This window comes from Eleutherodactylus coqui, chromosome 1 (genome assembly GCF_035609145.1).
Source record: "Eleutherodactylus coqui strain aEleCoq1 chromosome 1, aEleCoq1.hap1, whole genome shotgun sequence".
Lineage (NCBI taxonomy): Eukaryota > Metazoa > Chordata > Amphibia > Anura > Eleutherodactylidae > Eleutherodactylus > Eleutherodactylus coqui.
Window position 1 is genome coordinate 489277667 of NC_089837.1, and position 16032 is coordinate 489293698.

The window sequence follows — 16032 nt, forward strand, 5'->3', positions numbered from 1 at the left end:
AGATAGATAGATAGATATGAGATAGATAGATAGATATGAGATAGATAGATAGATATGAGATAGATAGATAGATATGAGATAGATAGATATGAGATAGATAGATATGAGATAGATAGATATGAGATAGATAGATAGATAGATATGAGATAGATAGATATGAGATAGATAGATTGATATGAGATAGATAGATAGATATGAGATAGATAGATATGAGATAGATAGATAGATATGAGATAGATAGATATGAGATTGATAGATAGATATGAGATAGATAGATAGATATGAGATAGATAGATAGATATGAGATAGATAGATATGAGATAGATAGATTGATATGAGATAGATAGATAGATTGATATGAGATAGATAGATAGATAGATATGAGATAGATAGATAGATATTAGATAGATAGATAGATAGATATGAGATAGATAGATAGATAGATAGATAGATAGATAGATAGATAGATAGATATGAGATAGATAGATAGATATGAGATAGATAGATATGAGATAGATAGATAGATATGAGATAGATAGATAGATATGAGATAGATTGATATGAGATAGATAGATATGAGATAGATAGATATGAGATAGATAGATATGAGATAGATAGATAGATATGAGATAGATAGATATGAGATAGATAGATAGATAGATATGAGATAGATAGATAGATAGATATGAGATAGATAGATAGATATGAGATAGATAGATATGAGATAGATAGATATGAGATAGATAGATATGAGATAGATAGATATGAGATAGATAGATAGATATGAGATAGATATGAGATAGATAGATATGAGATAGATAGATATGAGATAGATAGATAGATATGAGATAGATAGATAGATATGAGATAGATAGATATGAGATAGATAGATATGAGATAGATAGATATGAGATAGATAGATATGAGATAGATAGATAGATATGAGATAGATAGATAGATATGAGATAGATAGATAGATATGAGATAGATAGATAGATATGAGATAGATAGATAGATATGAGATAGATAGATATGAGATAGATAGATATGAGATAGATAGATATGAGATAGATAGATATGAGATAGATAGATAGATAGATATGAGATAGATAGATATGAGATAGATAGATATGAGATAGATAGATATGAGATAGATAGATATGAGATAGATAGATAGATAGATATGAGATAGATATGAGATAGATATGAGATAGATAGATAGATAGATATGAGATAGATAGATATGAGATAGATAGATAGATATGAGATAGATAGATAGATATGAGATAGATAGATAGATATGAGATAGATAGATAGATATGAGATAGATAGATATGAGATAGATAGATAGATATGAGATAGATAGATAGATATGAGATAGATAGATTGATATGAGATAGATAGATATGAGATAGATAGATAGATATGAGATAGATAGATATGAGATAGATAGATATGAGATAGATAGATAGATAGATATGAGATAGATAGATAGATATGAGATAGATAGATATGAGATAGATAGATATGAGATAGATAGATATGAGATAGATAGATAGATATGAGATAGATAGATATGAGATAGATAGATATGAGATAGATAGATATGAGATAGATAGATATGAGATAGATAGATAGATAGATATGAGATAGATAGATAGATATGAGATAGATAGATTGATATGAGATAGATAGATATGAGATAGATAGATATGAGATAGATAGATAGATATGAGATAGATAGATATGAGATAGATAGATAGATAGATAGATATGAGATAGATAGATAGATAGATATGAGATAGATAGATAGATATGAGATAGATAGATATGAGATAGATAGATAGATAGATAGATAGATATGAGATAGATAGATAGATATATCTCATATCTATCTATCTATCTCATATCTATCTATCTATCTATCTCATATCTATCTATCTATCTCATATCTATCTATCTCATATCTATCTATCTCATATCTATCTATCTAAGATAGATATGAGATAGATAGATATGAGATAGATAGATATGAGATAGATAGATAGATAGATAGATAGATATTGATAGATAGATATGAGATAGATAGATATGAGATAGATAGATAGATATAGATAGATAGATATGAGAGAGATAGATAGATAGATAGATAGATATGAGAGAGATAGATAGATAGATAGATATGAGATAGATATGAAATAGATAGATAGATATGAGATAGACAGACAGACAGACAGACATTTCTCTCTTTAGGTCTTGATCTAGGCTATTATCCATGGTACAAATATCATTAATATAATAAGACTTGTATTGGAAACAATATGTTCTTTTGAACTCTGTGACTGCCGTTTCAGTAAGATGTTTCCATGTATTTGTGGTAATAGAACAACATTAGCTCTCAGCATTTAGGACAAGTTTCCATTAAAAGAAATTGGTAATATGAATGTAGCAAGCCAGCGCGTTCTGCTTCTCCTGACTATTACACAGAAGGACGGGGTTTCACTGATTTACCTTCTTGGTAAAATGATTGAAAAACATGTAGACAAAAGGTCTATTACTTGGGGACGTGGAGCGCAGGGGATTCAAAGGTCTACATCAACATAAGTCCTTCATCTCCATAGGCAGTGCCCTGCAGAATCTCCCGTGGCTGGTGGTCATCTGTTCACTCTGGGGTACATATAATGTGTTGGGTAACTTTTATTACTTGTTTTTTAGGGGGAAGAGATGAAAAAAATGTCCAGCAATTCAACCATTGTTTTTGGGTTTTGTTTTTACAGCCCTCATCAAAAATAACACAAAAGCGTTCTTATCTGGATCAGCCCTAGAGAGGAGCGAGCACGCTCGGTTAAGGCAGTTACTCGAGTGAGCATCACCCTTCTCGAGTAACTGCTTACTGGTCCGAGCAGGCTCGGGGGGGCGAGAGAGAGATCTGAGTAACTGCCTTAACGAAGCATGCTCGCTCATCTCTAATCAGCACGATTACTGCTATACCAGGATTATACGGGTAACTACATTTTACACTACTACTACTTCCTCACAATAACAATAAATGTTTAAAGAAAACCCACTGACTATTTTTTATTGATACCATTCTGGAGCACGTGACTTTAGATTGCTTTTTATTACACTTTTAGGTGGCGAACAAAAGAAAGATAACGATCCTGGCATGACTTTTTAAAATTACTTTTACAGTATCCACAGTAAGGCCTCATGTCCACAGGCTTAAAATCCGCAGCGTTTCTCCCGCACGCGGATCTGCGCCCCATAGGGATGCATTGGACACCCGCAGGTAGTTAAATACCTGCGGATGTCATTTTTTCCGTCAGGCGTGGATCCGCGTGCGGGAAAAAAAAATGGACATGCTCCATTTTCGTGCGGGTCTCCCGCAGGCTTCTATTGAATTAAACTCACCTGCTCCGGACGATGCGGTTCTTCCCTTCTTTGCGGCTGGATCTTCTTTCTTCGGCCCGCAGCCGGCGTGCTGAGCACATCCGCCGGGCAGAAGAAAGAAGATCCGGCCGCGAAGGAAGTAAGATCCGCATCGTCTGGAGCAGGTGAGTTTATTCTGATTTTTAGGCCTCATGTCCGCGGGGCAGTAGGGACCCGCTACGGATTCTACATGAAGAATCCGCGGCGGGCCTGATTTTCCCCGTGGACATGAGGCCTAAGAGATAAATAACAAAATATTTTCATTGCCTGGATCATTACAAACACAACACCTTTTATGTGCTTTCTTACATTTTTTTGAGGCGTTTTAGCTATTTCATAAGTTTTGTTGGGGGGGGGGGGGGGGGATGAACATTTTTTTACTAGATTTTTTTCTTTCAATTACGATAATTTCACACAAGTGACTGCGATATCGGGACTTGAAACTCGGCATGATATTGCACTCACCAACGTCCTAAGTCGCCGCGGAGTTTTGTCGTTTTTGTATCGAAAGCATCTCGCATCACTTCGGGAAAGGATCACAGCCATGGCGGAGGATCGCGGACTGTCTCCCATTATTTTCAATGGGGAACTCTCGTGTGAAGCTAGCACACGGTGCGATGCTGCTGCCGGCCTCTTTGAAAACTATGCATGGTGCGAAGCAAGCGCACGCCCAACGATAGGACATGTTGCGAAAAATCACTAATGCGTATGACCCCAGTCAAAAGAATGGGGTTCATATTTGTGTGAGATGTGTGAGTCTCGCAACACACAAATCACGTGCAAGAATGTCAGCTGTGTGAAACCGGCCTTAAGGGCTCATGTCCACGGGGAAAAGAAGAATTAAAATCCGCAGCGGATTTTAACTCTTCTCCCGCGCGCGGATCCGCACCCCATAGGGATGCATTGACCACCCGCGGGTAGATAAATACCCGCGGATCGTCAATAAAAGTGATTTAAAAAAAAATGGAGCATGAAAAAATCTGGACCATGCTCCATTTTCATGCGGGTCTTCTATTGAAGCCTATGGAAGCCGTCCGGATCCGCGGGACACAAAAATCATATTTTACTGACCCGCTCCGGTTCTTCTCTTCGGCGCCGCGCCATCCTCTCTCAGCCGCGGCCGGATCATTTTGCTTCGGCCCGGCGCATGCGCGGGGCACGTCACCGACGTCATCGTGCACATCCGCCGAGCCGAAGAATGAAGATCCGGCCGCGACGAGAGAAGATGACGCCGCCGCGAAGAGAAGAAACGGAGCGGATGGGAGGTGAGTTTATTGTCATTTAATCTCCTTTTCAGCGCTCATGTCCGCGGGGCAGGAGGGACCCGCTGCAGATTCTACATGTAGAATCCGTAGCGGGCCCGATTTTCCCCGTGGACATGAGGCCTAAAAGTTATTGAACTTTCTTTGATTCGGAGTAGCCTTGAAGATGCGATTCATTTGCTAGGATAGTACACTGCATTACTTATTACTTTACACTGCAATTTAACAAAAACATGTTTATATTCAGACAACCCCTTAAAAAGACGTATTCCAGTCTTAAATATTCATGGTATATCCACAGAACAGGCCAAGAATTTCTGTTAGATGCTTGCCACACCTCTGGGACCCACACCTATTTCTAGAATAGGGTCCCCAAATCCATCCTGCCTTCTACTGGCCATCACATCCAGGCCATGGCCTAACGGAGAGGCAGCCAGGATTACAGAAACAGTCAGGCTTGCTTTCTGAGATGGTTTTCATTCACTTGTATGGGTGAATTCTAGTACATTGGCACGAGTCTGATACTACAGCGAGGCTCCAGCTTTCATGCGTGGTTCCTTGAGCTCACCGTAGTGTGACCAGATGCATAATGAAATGCTCAGCAGTGCTCTCACCCCCTACAAGGTTGCACAACTGAACAGATTGCTGTCTGCTGAGGGTGTTTTAAACCCCAAGCAGATGCCAACACAACAATATTAGTATTCATCCCGTTATCCTACATGTGTGGACATGCGTGCTCCCGTTACCGTCTTTGTAATTAAGGAATCATGATCTAGGTATCTGCATCCTAATCTAATTCATGACCATCTCCACAGAAGTTAGATGCTGCTATTTCTATGAGGAATGTCAGTTCTTGCGTCAAATACAGTAAATATAGGTAGTAGATTTCTGATGATAATACCCCATTATTGGTGTTGAGCATCGTGTGGCGCAGAATGTCAAGGCAGCAGAAATGCAGTCCTAAGCTCTCGCTCACGACCTGAAGGTTGTGAGTTCAATCTCCACCTGGTTCAGGGAGCCAACTCAAGGTGGACTCAGCCTTCCATCCTTCTGAGGTTGGTAAAAGGAGTACCCAGCTTGGTGGGGGGTAATAAATAAATAAATAACCTGGAAACGCTGCTGAATATGTTGGCGCTATACAAATAACAAGATTTATTGATTTTCTTTTATGTTTGTTACCCGCTATACCTCAATAAACTTTAATATTGACCTGTTTTGCAGTCCGAGTGGCTGGAATTGTTATGGAGATATTGCAGCTGATGTTTCTTTTTTTTCGGGACTCTGGGACCTGAAAAAATTGCTTTACGAAGAGGTTGACCTGGTTTTACATGGGCTGATGTATTGAACACCAATCGATATGCGCTCGTCTCATTTTTAATTTTTTTCTTGGGCCGAGAATCGGCTTATAAAGACGAACGAACGATCGTTAACGGGATTGTTTGTCCCTGTAGGCAGACTGTGGCTCTCCCGGTTTGCTGATCGATGATGCATCTCTCTGTGTAAACCTTTTTATGCTCGTGTTAACGAGCCGATCAGCTGATGAACGTGTGTTTGCTCATTGTGAGGCTGATCATTTCTTCTTATACATGGCCCGATTGTTGGGCGAACATGAATTCCGAGGAATGTTCGAGCCCAATGATCGCCCTTGGTATAAAAGGACCATAATACTCTGTTTACACTTCCCTTTGTCTTTATGTTCGGTACCGTTGCTAGATGGAAATACCAGATTAAATACAAATAAAAGCAATGCCAAACTATATAATGTCGGCAAGATCATGTGGCTATTGATCATCGCAGGTGGATGGGGTTCCAACCGCATGAAGTTACTGCATTGTGGGGTCATAGATAAACATCAGATTGGAGCGGGTCCGGCAATAGCAAACAATGCCAATCAGGCATCAGATTGGAGCGGGTCCGGCACTAGCAACCAATGCCAATCAGGCATTAGATTGGTGCAGGTCTGTCACTAGCAACCAATGCCAATCACTTCGGGTCAGTGTAGTGTGCCGCTTCAGTCCATATGCTGAACGATATACAGCAGCTGTGCCTGGTGTAACAGCTTAATGCCATATGACTGATGAGCGTGGCACCATAAGCCTTAGAGGTGGCAGTGGGTCTCACACGAGTGCCGCTTGCCTCTTCAGACAGATAGGCAGGGGCCCGGAGTGGTGCTCCTCCACTCATCTGATATTGATGAGAATAGGTCTTTAATATTTTAGTCCTACAGTACATGTATTAAATTCCATGATTTTCACCACCACATCTCCTCCTTCGCATCACTCCCCTATCTTACAAGATAATCGCTTGGTATAAAGCAATGTTAATTAAATTGTTTGTGTAACAGCAGAAAGCCTTTTAGGTTTTGCAGGAAGAGACTGACGGCAACTACCTCTATCACAGCGGTGCGGCTCTCCGGGGCAGCGTGTTTCGCCCTTCGCTTTAAGGGATTTCATCGCTTTGTAACAATCATGTTAATTAAAAGCTGTATTGTAAGAAACTCGCAGGGATATTTCCCTAGAACAGGGAGTATATTTGTTTCCAGCGCAATTCTGTACAATGCTAATTAGCTCATTCTTTCTGATGAAACCACTTAAGGGGCTGGAGCGTGTACATAGATTTTTGTCCTTTGTATTACTGTATGTATTAGAAAACTCATTAAAAGTACAAAGGAAGAGAACGTATAGCTGAGGCATGGGAAGATGTATGGCCGCAGCCCCGTGTGATCAGTAACTTCACTGAGCTTAGTGCTCCGGGGGGTTAAAGGGACATTACAGCAAGAGAAAAGGGAAGCAAAAATCTGAAAGAAAACTGCAGTTTTCAAAACTTTTCCCAGGATCACGAAGGAGCAGTTATAAAAATGAAGCAGAGAAAGCAACGATTTCATTTCTCATGGTCTCTCCTTTGCAAGCTGGAAGGGGTGAAGCTTATTTACAGGGGGGGCATGGCTTAGCTTGGTTGGTCACTCATTAAAAGCAGTGTCCCCCTCAATGCGGACTTGGTGCCCCCACCCGCAGTGATGTAGAGGATGAAACAGTCGTAAGTTCATTTCAAAGGGGCTGATGGAAATACCAAAGTACAAAGAAGATCGGCTTGATGATGAATGGAGAGGCGCCGTGCATGCTCGATCGCCATAACATTCAATCTCCTCCTTACTGTGGCGGGTGCAAGGAGTCTACAGTGTGGAAAAATGGGGGGCATGGGACCACCGTTTTCAGGATTGCTGGGGGTGTCCGCAGGGAGACCCTATTGATCAGACTTTTATCACCTATCCTAAGCATCGGTGATAGGAGTCAATTGTGGTCAACCCCTTTAGAGAGACAGAGCAGTTTGGAAGGTTTCTGCTGCAGACAGCTACCATTCTAGCCACAGACAACGTAATCTAAGCCCTTATGCTTTTCCCAAATGTTGAAAGGGGATTTTCAGATACTGGGTCATCAATAGTTGATTAAAGAGGCTGCAGGCGCTCAGCGTCAACCACTATATAATATATGGCGCTGTGCATGGTGTGGGCTGAAGTGTCCATGTCACTCATCCAAGCACTGCTATCATTTAGGTTAGATTCTATACAGTTATGCCAAGTGGCGGTTTCCCACCAATCAACTACTGATGATATATCTTAAGGACAGGTCATCACTATTTTAGTCCTGGAAATCCTCTTTAAAAGGGGTTTACCACGATTAAAGTATATCGGTCGTTTCAGTTTACTTTTAAGAAAAAGCGGTTGTGTGTGAAAGGCCATGTTCACACAGGCAAACCGCGTAATCTGCAGCAGATGTGTCACACATTGAGCATCACATCAACAACAACTAGGTTTCATCAAATAAGTGCCCCACTGCAGAAATCTACACTGAAAAAATTATATTTGGTGACTTACACTATTTTTGAGCATTCTATTACAGTATATTGTATAAATCACCAGTTTTGCCCTCTGCAGGCCCCATCTCTAATTCTTTGTATACCCTGAGCTGGTAGCTGCTATGATGTCTCCCATACACTGCAGACAGAGGAGGTCCTGCACCTGTATCACTAGCTATTATATACAGAGAAGCAGCAGCATGGAGGACATTATACAGCGGTACTGAACAGTGTAGATGTGATTCCAGGAATAGTAAAACATTTACTATTCTCTGCAGTAGCATCTCTATGTGTCTCTCTCGTCTCCTCCTCCCTCCTCTTCATAGATTTCTATCAGTAGCATGTAATCTGATCTGTCAGTCTATCCTGCACAAAAACAATATAGCAGCTTTTCACAGTAAGGGCACAATTTAGGAGTGAGGGGGTCAGAAGAAATTACAGAATAATACAAATCCCTACATATATCATTTGTCATAATGCAAGACCATTCCTCAGACTCACCTGTTACTGGGCGCCATCATCCTCCACAGAACACCGTGCTTCACACTTGTCTGCCCATAGGGTTAGCATGCATGCTCCCGACATCTTTCTTCAAGGACCAGCATGAGCTCCCCAAACCTTTCCCCCTCCAATCCTGTCATTGCGCCCTATATATTAGGCATCCTCATCCTAGGATGGATGCCCAAGTAATTGGTCTCACTCACCATGGTGACAAAGCCCCTGTTAGTTGTGCTTTCCGGTTATGGCTCCAGCTTGATTCTTGACAATCTGTACTTTCTGACCTCAGCTCTGCTTACTGGACTTGGTTATTGCCTGCTGCCCGCCCTGACGTCTGCCTTGACCTCGTTATTGCTACTGTGCTGCCAGCCCGACCTCTGCTATGTTTTTGGATAAGCTCCTTTTCACACTATCAGGTACCTCATTTTGGCCCTATGCCGTGTCAGCAGCCACATTACCGGGACTATCGGAGCATGTAATGGCCTGGGGACACTACAGCAAAGATCGTATCCTGCTTTGAGGGGTCATGGGTGAACACCGGGGGTTCCGAGGTGCTGACTCCTCAGTTAGCCCAAAACCTCCTCAGTTGGGCCCTCCAGACCCATAAGCAGTTAACTAAACCCAAGCCCCAAACCAAAAAAATTGAGTATCATTAACTTAAAGCCAAAAAAATCACAACTTTGAACGTTCAGCTCTTTGATCCTTATGTTTACCATCTGGCCTGGAATGATCTCTTCCAATTTGATGAATTTAGACAGGTTTGACTGGCAAGAAAATCTGAGACGCAGAATACAAAATGTATAAATTCCCCTTTTTCTCCGATTCTGCCAGTACTGCACAGAACATCGCTCACAGCTTTTGTCTTGGACTAAAATTGCTACTCCTGTAATGGATTATTGTATCAAACAGAGGAATTAACCATCTGGTCAGATAATTGTGCTCGTTCTCCACCTCCTGGCACTGAGGGAACAAGGTGTATTTTCATAATGGCAAAACAACAAGCAATTTTCTACATGAAGCTAAAATGTAGAAAACATGAGGCTTAATAGTCTTTGGAGGGCATCGCACATTTTCGTTTGTGAAAGTCTAGATATATTCATTTCCCCTAGAGAATACACTAAACCTAATGTCCCGTGCAAAACACTGAAGTCTATGGTGTCAATTAAAAGCACTTACTTGATTGTCATATAAGTAATTTATGTAACTAACATGTATCTTTTATGGCATTATAAAAGAACACTACTGAAAATGTAAGACCGTCAACAACAAGGTGATATAAAGTTCAGGCACACAACAGTAGTAACTATATCGTTAAAGGCTTTGGGGGCATTTGTTACATTTAAACGCGTGTATTTTTGTCTGATAATCAGTTTCGCAGTAAGGTTTTATGAAAAGTTTTGCAGCGTTTGCCTTCTGCAGCTTCTACATGTCACTGTATATAGTAAGCTGCAGAATGCCTTTCGCTAGCTGATCGGTCAGTGAGCTCCTCCGTTTCCAGCCCCTACCTTTCCTCTCCTGAATCTTCTTCTCAGCTCATTTACGACAAAAGTGAAAGAAACTTTGATCAGAAATCAGCTGAGGGTTGAGGAGAGAGAGAGGCTTGAGACTGAGCCGTCAGACAAGCTTACTGATGGATCTGCTAGTGAAAGGCTTTCTGCAGCTTACTGTATACTGTGATATATAGAAGCTGCAGAAGTCAAACGGTGTAGAATTTTTAATAAAACCCTATGGCTAAATTGATTTACAGCCCCAAATATTTGCATTTATGTAACAAAAATGTCCCCAAGGATGTCCATAGCCTTTACATTCAATTCCAGGGCTAAATAAACAATTCTGTCAGTGTCCTAATCTCCAAACCCTGAAAGGAACCTATCAGCAATCATAAGCACCATAAACTAAGTTACAGAGCTTATAGTTTAGTTGACGGGGAGTCTGGAAAGATGAATGGGACACGAGTGCGCAGAAAGAGTCAAGCTGCTAGGGTGCACTTACTTTGCTGGGGGACACCGCAGCAACAAGGGACCAGAAGAGTGTGAGAGACAGCTCCCCGAACCTCCTGTTCCCTCACCTTTGAGGCCCATAACATAGCTTGTGAGGCTCAAAGGTGTTGACAGTTTCCCTTTAAAGAAAATGGTTGAAGACAATTCTGTTTTTTCAATCTACCTATAGCCACCACTAGAGGGAGTTTGCTGCATACAGTTGATATACTGAACGCCATACTAATGCAGTATGCAGTAAACTTGTAAACACCCTCTACTGTTGGCTGCAGACACATTATTTAATAAGCCAGGCTATTAACAAACGATACTAAATCTTTTGAAATTACACATCATTCTGTTTAGTTCCTCCTGCCCAGAGATTGGTGTGGTCAGGATGAACAGCTCCTGCTATACAGAAGCTGTCCAGTGCATGTTCATGAACATTAATTATACTGTGGATAATGGGTTCTATTATTCCTTATTTTACCTGTATTGCCACCGCTCTGGATACGAGTCCTCTGAGGTATTGAAGAGGGTCTTCTGGGCCTTCCCATTTGCTTTGCCAGGCGAGAGGACACTGTAAAGATGAATGTGGTGACATCAGTAGAACTATTCCAAGGACGGATAATAATCAGTAGCAGTTAGACTAACTAAGAACAGAACGCCATACATTGCAGGTACAGCAATACCACGGTGGTCTCTACCACCCACTCATCTCAACTAGGTAGTTATAGATGGAGCTGCCCATGGACCGACAGGGGAGAGTACATTACCTGCTTTCGTTCTTCTATGCCGATGTCCCACCAATCCACTGGTTTGGGATCCTGTTTTCAGTTGTCCAAGATGGCTGCAGCAATTTTATAGCTACCTAATGCACACTGTGCTCTGATTGGCCAGCACTGGTCATGTGAGCAGTGATGGCCAAAGGGAGAGCAGGTATAGTGCACTGATAGTCTAACACTACCAATGGGATTAGGTAGGCTGAAAATTGTGTCGGCCACCTTGGACAGCTGAAAACATGACCCAATACAAGTGGATCAGATGGGAATCAGCACAGAATGCAACTGTCTCCTCTGGTGCCAACATTTTGTCCCAAAACTAGAGGATCGCTTAAAAAGAGAGACACAGTATACAGTAACCCCATTAATTTTAAAAGTAGGACAGCAAAATCAAAAACCTTCAAACCTAAATAGTTTTTGTATAACAATAGTACTGACCAACAGAATAAAGTTATCATACTACTTTTGCCACAGTTTGCCAAAAATAGCGGAATTGCATTTTTTTCCCCATTTCACACTACGTAGAACTTTTAGATTACATTATATGGTATAGTACCACTGAAAAATACACCTCGTCCCGCAGAAAACACCCCTCAGACAGCTATGATGATGAAAAAAATAATAGTTAGGCCGCCTGCATGCAGCAGAGCCGGAATCCGGCTCTGGCAGCAGTAGCGTCCGAGCGTACCTGCTCTACCTGCCGCCATCTTTTCTGTACTGCGGATGGGCTTGGCGGCTCGCCGTCACACATGCGCAATACAGATTTTTTTTACCAACATTTTTTTTTCCTATAGGCGATGACGCGGAAAACGCGACCCGTCCGCAGTGTTGCTTGTGGACGGGCCGCGGGTTGGACAGTTTCCATTGACTTCAGTGGAAGTTGTCTGTGTGGAGCCCGAATGAAAATGAAGCATGCTGCGACTTTTCCATCCGCGAGTGGAATTAGCAATTGATTTCAGCTCATGTGTAGGAAGCAGCGGATCTCCATAGGAAGTAACGGAGGGTATTTGCTGGGAATTCGCTGTACCCCTTGAAGTTTGACTCGCAGCTGAACACAGAGTCACGGGGGTGGGCCGCACTGTCTCTTCTCTACCCTTGACTGTCAAAGCTGTGTGGAAAGCAAACTGAGAATGGTGAGACGGGGGAAAGCATGCCGAGAGAAGGGATCCTGTGGACATAAACAACTTGTTGGCGAAGGAGGTCAGAGGAGGCTGTCAGGAATTGTTCTGACAGACAGGCGCTGCAGTAAACTGTAACTGACTATAATGCTGGTGCTCCAACTAACACCATTGACTTTAACCCTTTCCAATCCACTGTCTGACGTCTGAAGACATTATGATTTAAGGCTGTACAGCTCTGATGTTGGAAGACGTCCGTCGGGGTTCTCTTACTGTATATTGCCAGCCTCTCTGCTGTCGGAGCCTATCCAACGTGTCACTTCATGCAGTACTGGCTTTAGCCAGCATATAGCGCCGTTGTGTAACAACAGAAAAAGAGTAAGCCCCCTAGGAAAAGCAGGATACAAATTGGAAAGGGTTAATGAATCCATGTGCAGTCAGCTGCATATGTAGCCGGTTCCAAAAATACTAATGTGTGAATAAGCCATAAATCTGTGCGAATTGTTTTCTTGGTGCATCCACTGAATCCACTATTCCTACAGAACGATTTCAATACCTAGAGAGATCTATGCTACAACAAATACCAAAGGAGGTCCAACGCGCTACTAGGTTTGGGTCTCTAGTAAAGTGGCTATTCAGCGTATAACCTGAATATGTGCAACCCCCCCCCCAAAATCCAGCCCTGTGCCCGCACACATTACACATGGTCATGCAGTGTTCCCGTCTACGCAGACATGTTGTAACTTGCCTTGTCTCTTCCCGTCATTAAGCAAATAGCTAAATGTCCTAAAAATCATTTTGTAGATGACAGAATTGTGTGAGATTGAGCCGCCTGTAAATAATAGGGTATATTGGCCCAATAAAAGTCATTGTGGTATTTACGGCCTCATTCTTGCTCTTTTACTACTCTGGCAGAAGGAGATACATATCATTTCATCCCAGCACAGAAAACTCCGTTCACAAACATTTCTATTTATTACAAAGGGGCAAATGTATCCAGAAACATGAGATTTACGGAAGGACCTGCTCCTGCGAGCCTCTAATTGGGCTATGATCTGGGGTTTTGCATTCAGATAAGACGGTGGAAGAGCGGCAATAAAATCTGATAAATTCATGAATAATGCATTCCACGGAAAACTCTCCAAATATTAATAGCTAAATGTGCAAATCAAAACAAATACACAGGCACAGAATATCAAATCTCCCAACCGGTTTGGTTCAACATCTTTACCCATAAGGGTCACTGTTATATTTGTTCTTTCACTTGTGGCTCCTATCACCAGATATCAGATCCACCCCACTGGGGCTATTACATAGCTGGACATCCAAGTGGAAGGATGTGTCATGTGGGGTACCACCAGGCTCTGTCCTAGGCCCAGCGGTGGTCAATATTTTATAAATGATCTGGAGGAGGCAATTGATGGGAAACTGATCAAAGCTAGGAGGGATAGCTAACACTAGGGAAGAGAGAGGATTCGAAAAGATCTGGACTAACTTGAGCAGTGGGCAGTGACTAACAGAATGGTATTTAACAAGGAGAAATGTAAAGTCCTACAGCTGGGCAAGAAAAATGAAGAAAGCACATACAGAATGGGAGGAATTGGGCTAAGCAGCAGCACATGTGAAAAAGACTTGAGTATACTAATAGATCACAGACTGAACATGAGTCAACAATGTGATGCAGCAGCCAAAAAGGCAAACACAATTCTGGGATGTATTAGGAGAAGCATAGAGTCTAGATCACGTGAGGTCATTATCCCCCTCTATTCTTCCTTAGTCAGACCTCATCTGGAATACTGTGTCCAGTTTTGGGCACCCCACTTTAATGAAGACCGACAAACTGGAGCAAGTTCAGAGAAGAGTTACGATGCTGATGAGCGTTCTGCATGCCCTATGAGGATTGGTTAAAGGATCTGAGAATGTTTAGCAAGAAGGCTGAGAGGAGACTTAAAGGGGTTGTCTCACGCCGAAACGTTTTTTTTTTTATTCAATAGGCCCCCCGTTCGGCGCGAGACAAACCCAAGGGATGGGTTAAAAAAAAAAAAAAAAAAAAAAGGTTTATTACTTACACGAATCCCCGCGCTGCGGCGACTTCTTTCTTCCTTTACCAAGATGGCCGCCGGGATCTTCACCCACGATGCACCGCGGGTCTTCTCCCATGGTGCACCGTGGGCTCTGTGCGGTCCATTGCCGATTCCAGCCTCCTGATTGGCTGGAATCGGCACACGTGACGGGGCGGAGCTACGAGGACCAGCTCTCCGGCACGAGCGGCCCCATTCACCAGGGAGAAGACCGGACTGCGCAAGCGCGTCTAAAAACGCCAGAAGACAGCGAATTTAGACGGATCCATGGCGACGGGGACGCTAGCAACGGAACAGGTAAGTGAATAACTTCTGTATGGCTCATAATTAATGCACAATGTACATTACAAAGTGCATTAATATGGCCATACAGAGGTGTATAACCCCACTTGATTTCACGAGACAACCCCTTTAAGATCTACAAATATCTGAAGGGCTGTCACAGTGCAGAGGGATCAGCCCTATTCTCATTTGCACAAGAAAAGACTAGAAGCAATGGGATGAAACTGAAAGGGAGTAGGCATAGATTAGATATTAGACAGCGAGGGGGATCAATGAGTGGAACAGGTGGCCACGGGAAGTGGTGAGTTCTTCTTCAATGGAGGTCTTCAAACAGAGGCTGGACAGACATCTGTTTGGGATGATGTAGTGATCCTGCACTGAGCAGGGGGTTGGACCTGATGACTCTGGAGGTCCCTTCCAGCTTTACGATTGTATAATTCCCCAGTCTGAGAAAGGTGTCTGTATTCTGTGCTCGTGTACTATATAAGTATCTAATACAGAAGGATTGAAGACATGCTGATATCATAGCCTGCTTTTTTAGGGTTTAATCTGTGCCACTTAGGAACCAGAACGTTTTGTATAATATTCAGTGTTGCTACCACTGACACTGTGAATGTGTCAAGTGGGTGGGCCCCACTGTTTACTCAATGGGCGACTTCAGACAACTTACATTAGTGGGGACCACCCACTTGACAGATTAACAGTATCAGGAGCCGAATCTAAGGAAAGCCAGTATGGAGGTACGTATG

The 16032-nt window shown here is 42.3% G+C and overlaps 1 protein-coding gene across 3 annotated transcripts in view; it reads right to left on the bottom strand.

The window, feature by feature from the left end:
• The window catches only part of DYNC2H1 (dynein cytoplasmic 2 heavy chain 1), a 413010-nt gene that overhangs the window by 57700 nt on the left and 339278 nt on the right, over positions 1–16032 (bottom strand). For all 3 annotated transcript variants that reach the window (XM_066586361.1, XM_066586352.1, XM_066586344.1), the window contains exon 85: positions 11511–11600. In XM_066586361.1, coding sequence (XP_066442458.1) covers positions 11511–11600 — 90 coding nt within the window. The remainder of the gene's footprint in view (positions 1–11510; positions 11601–16032) is intronic.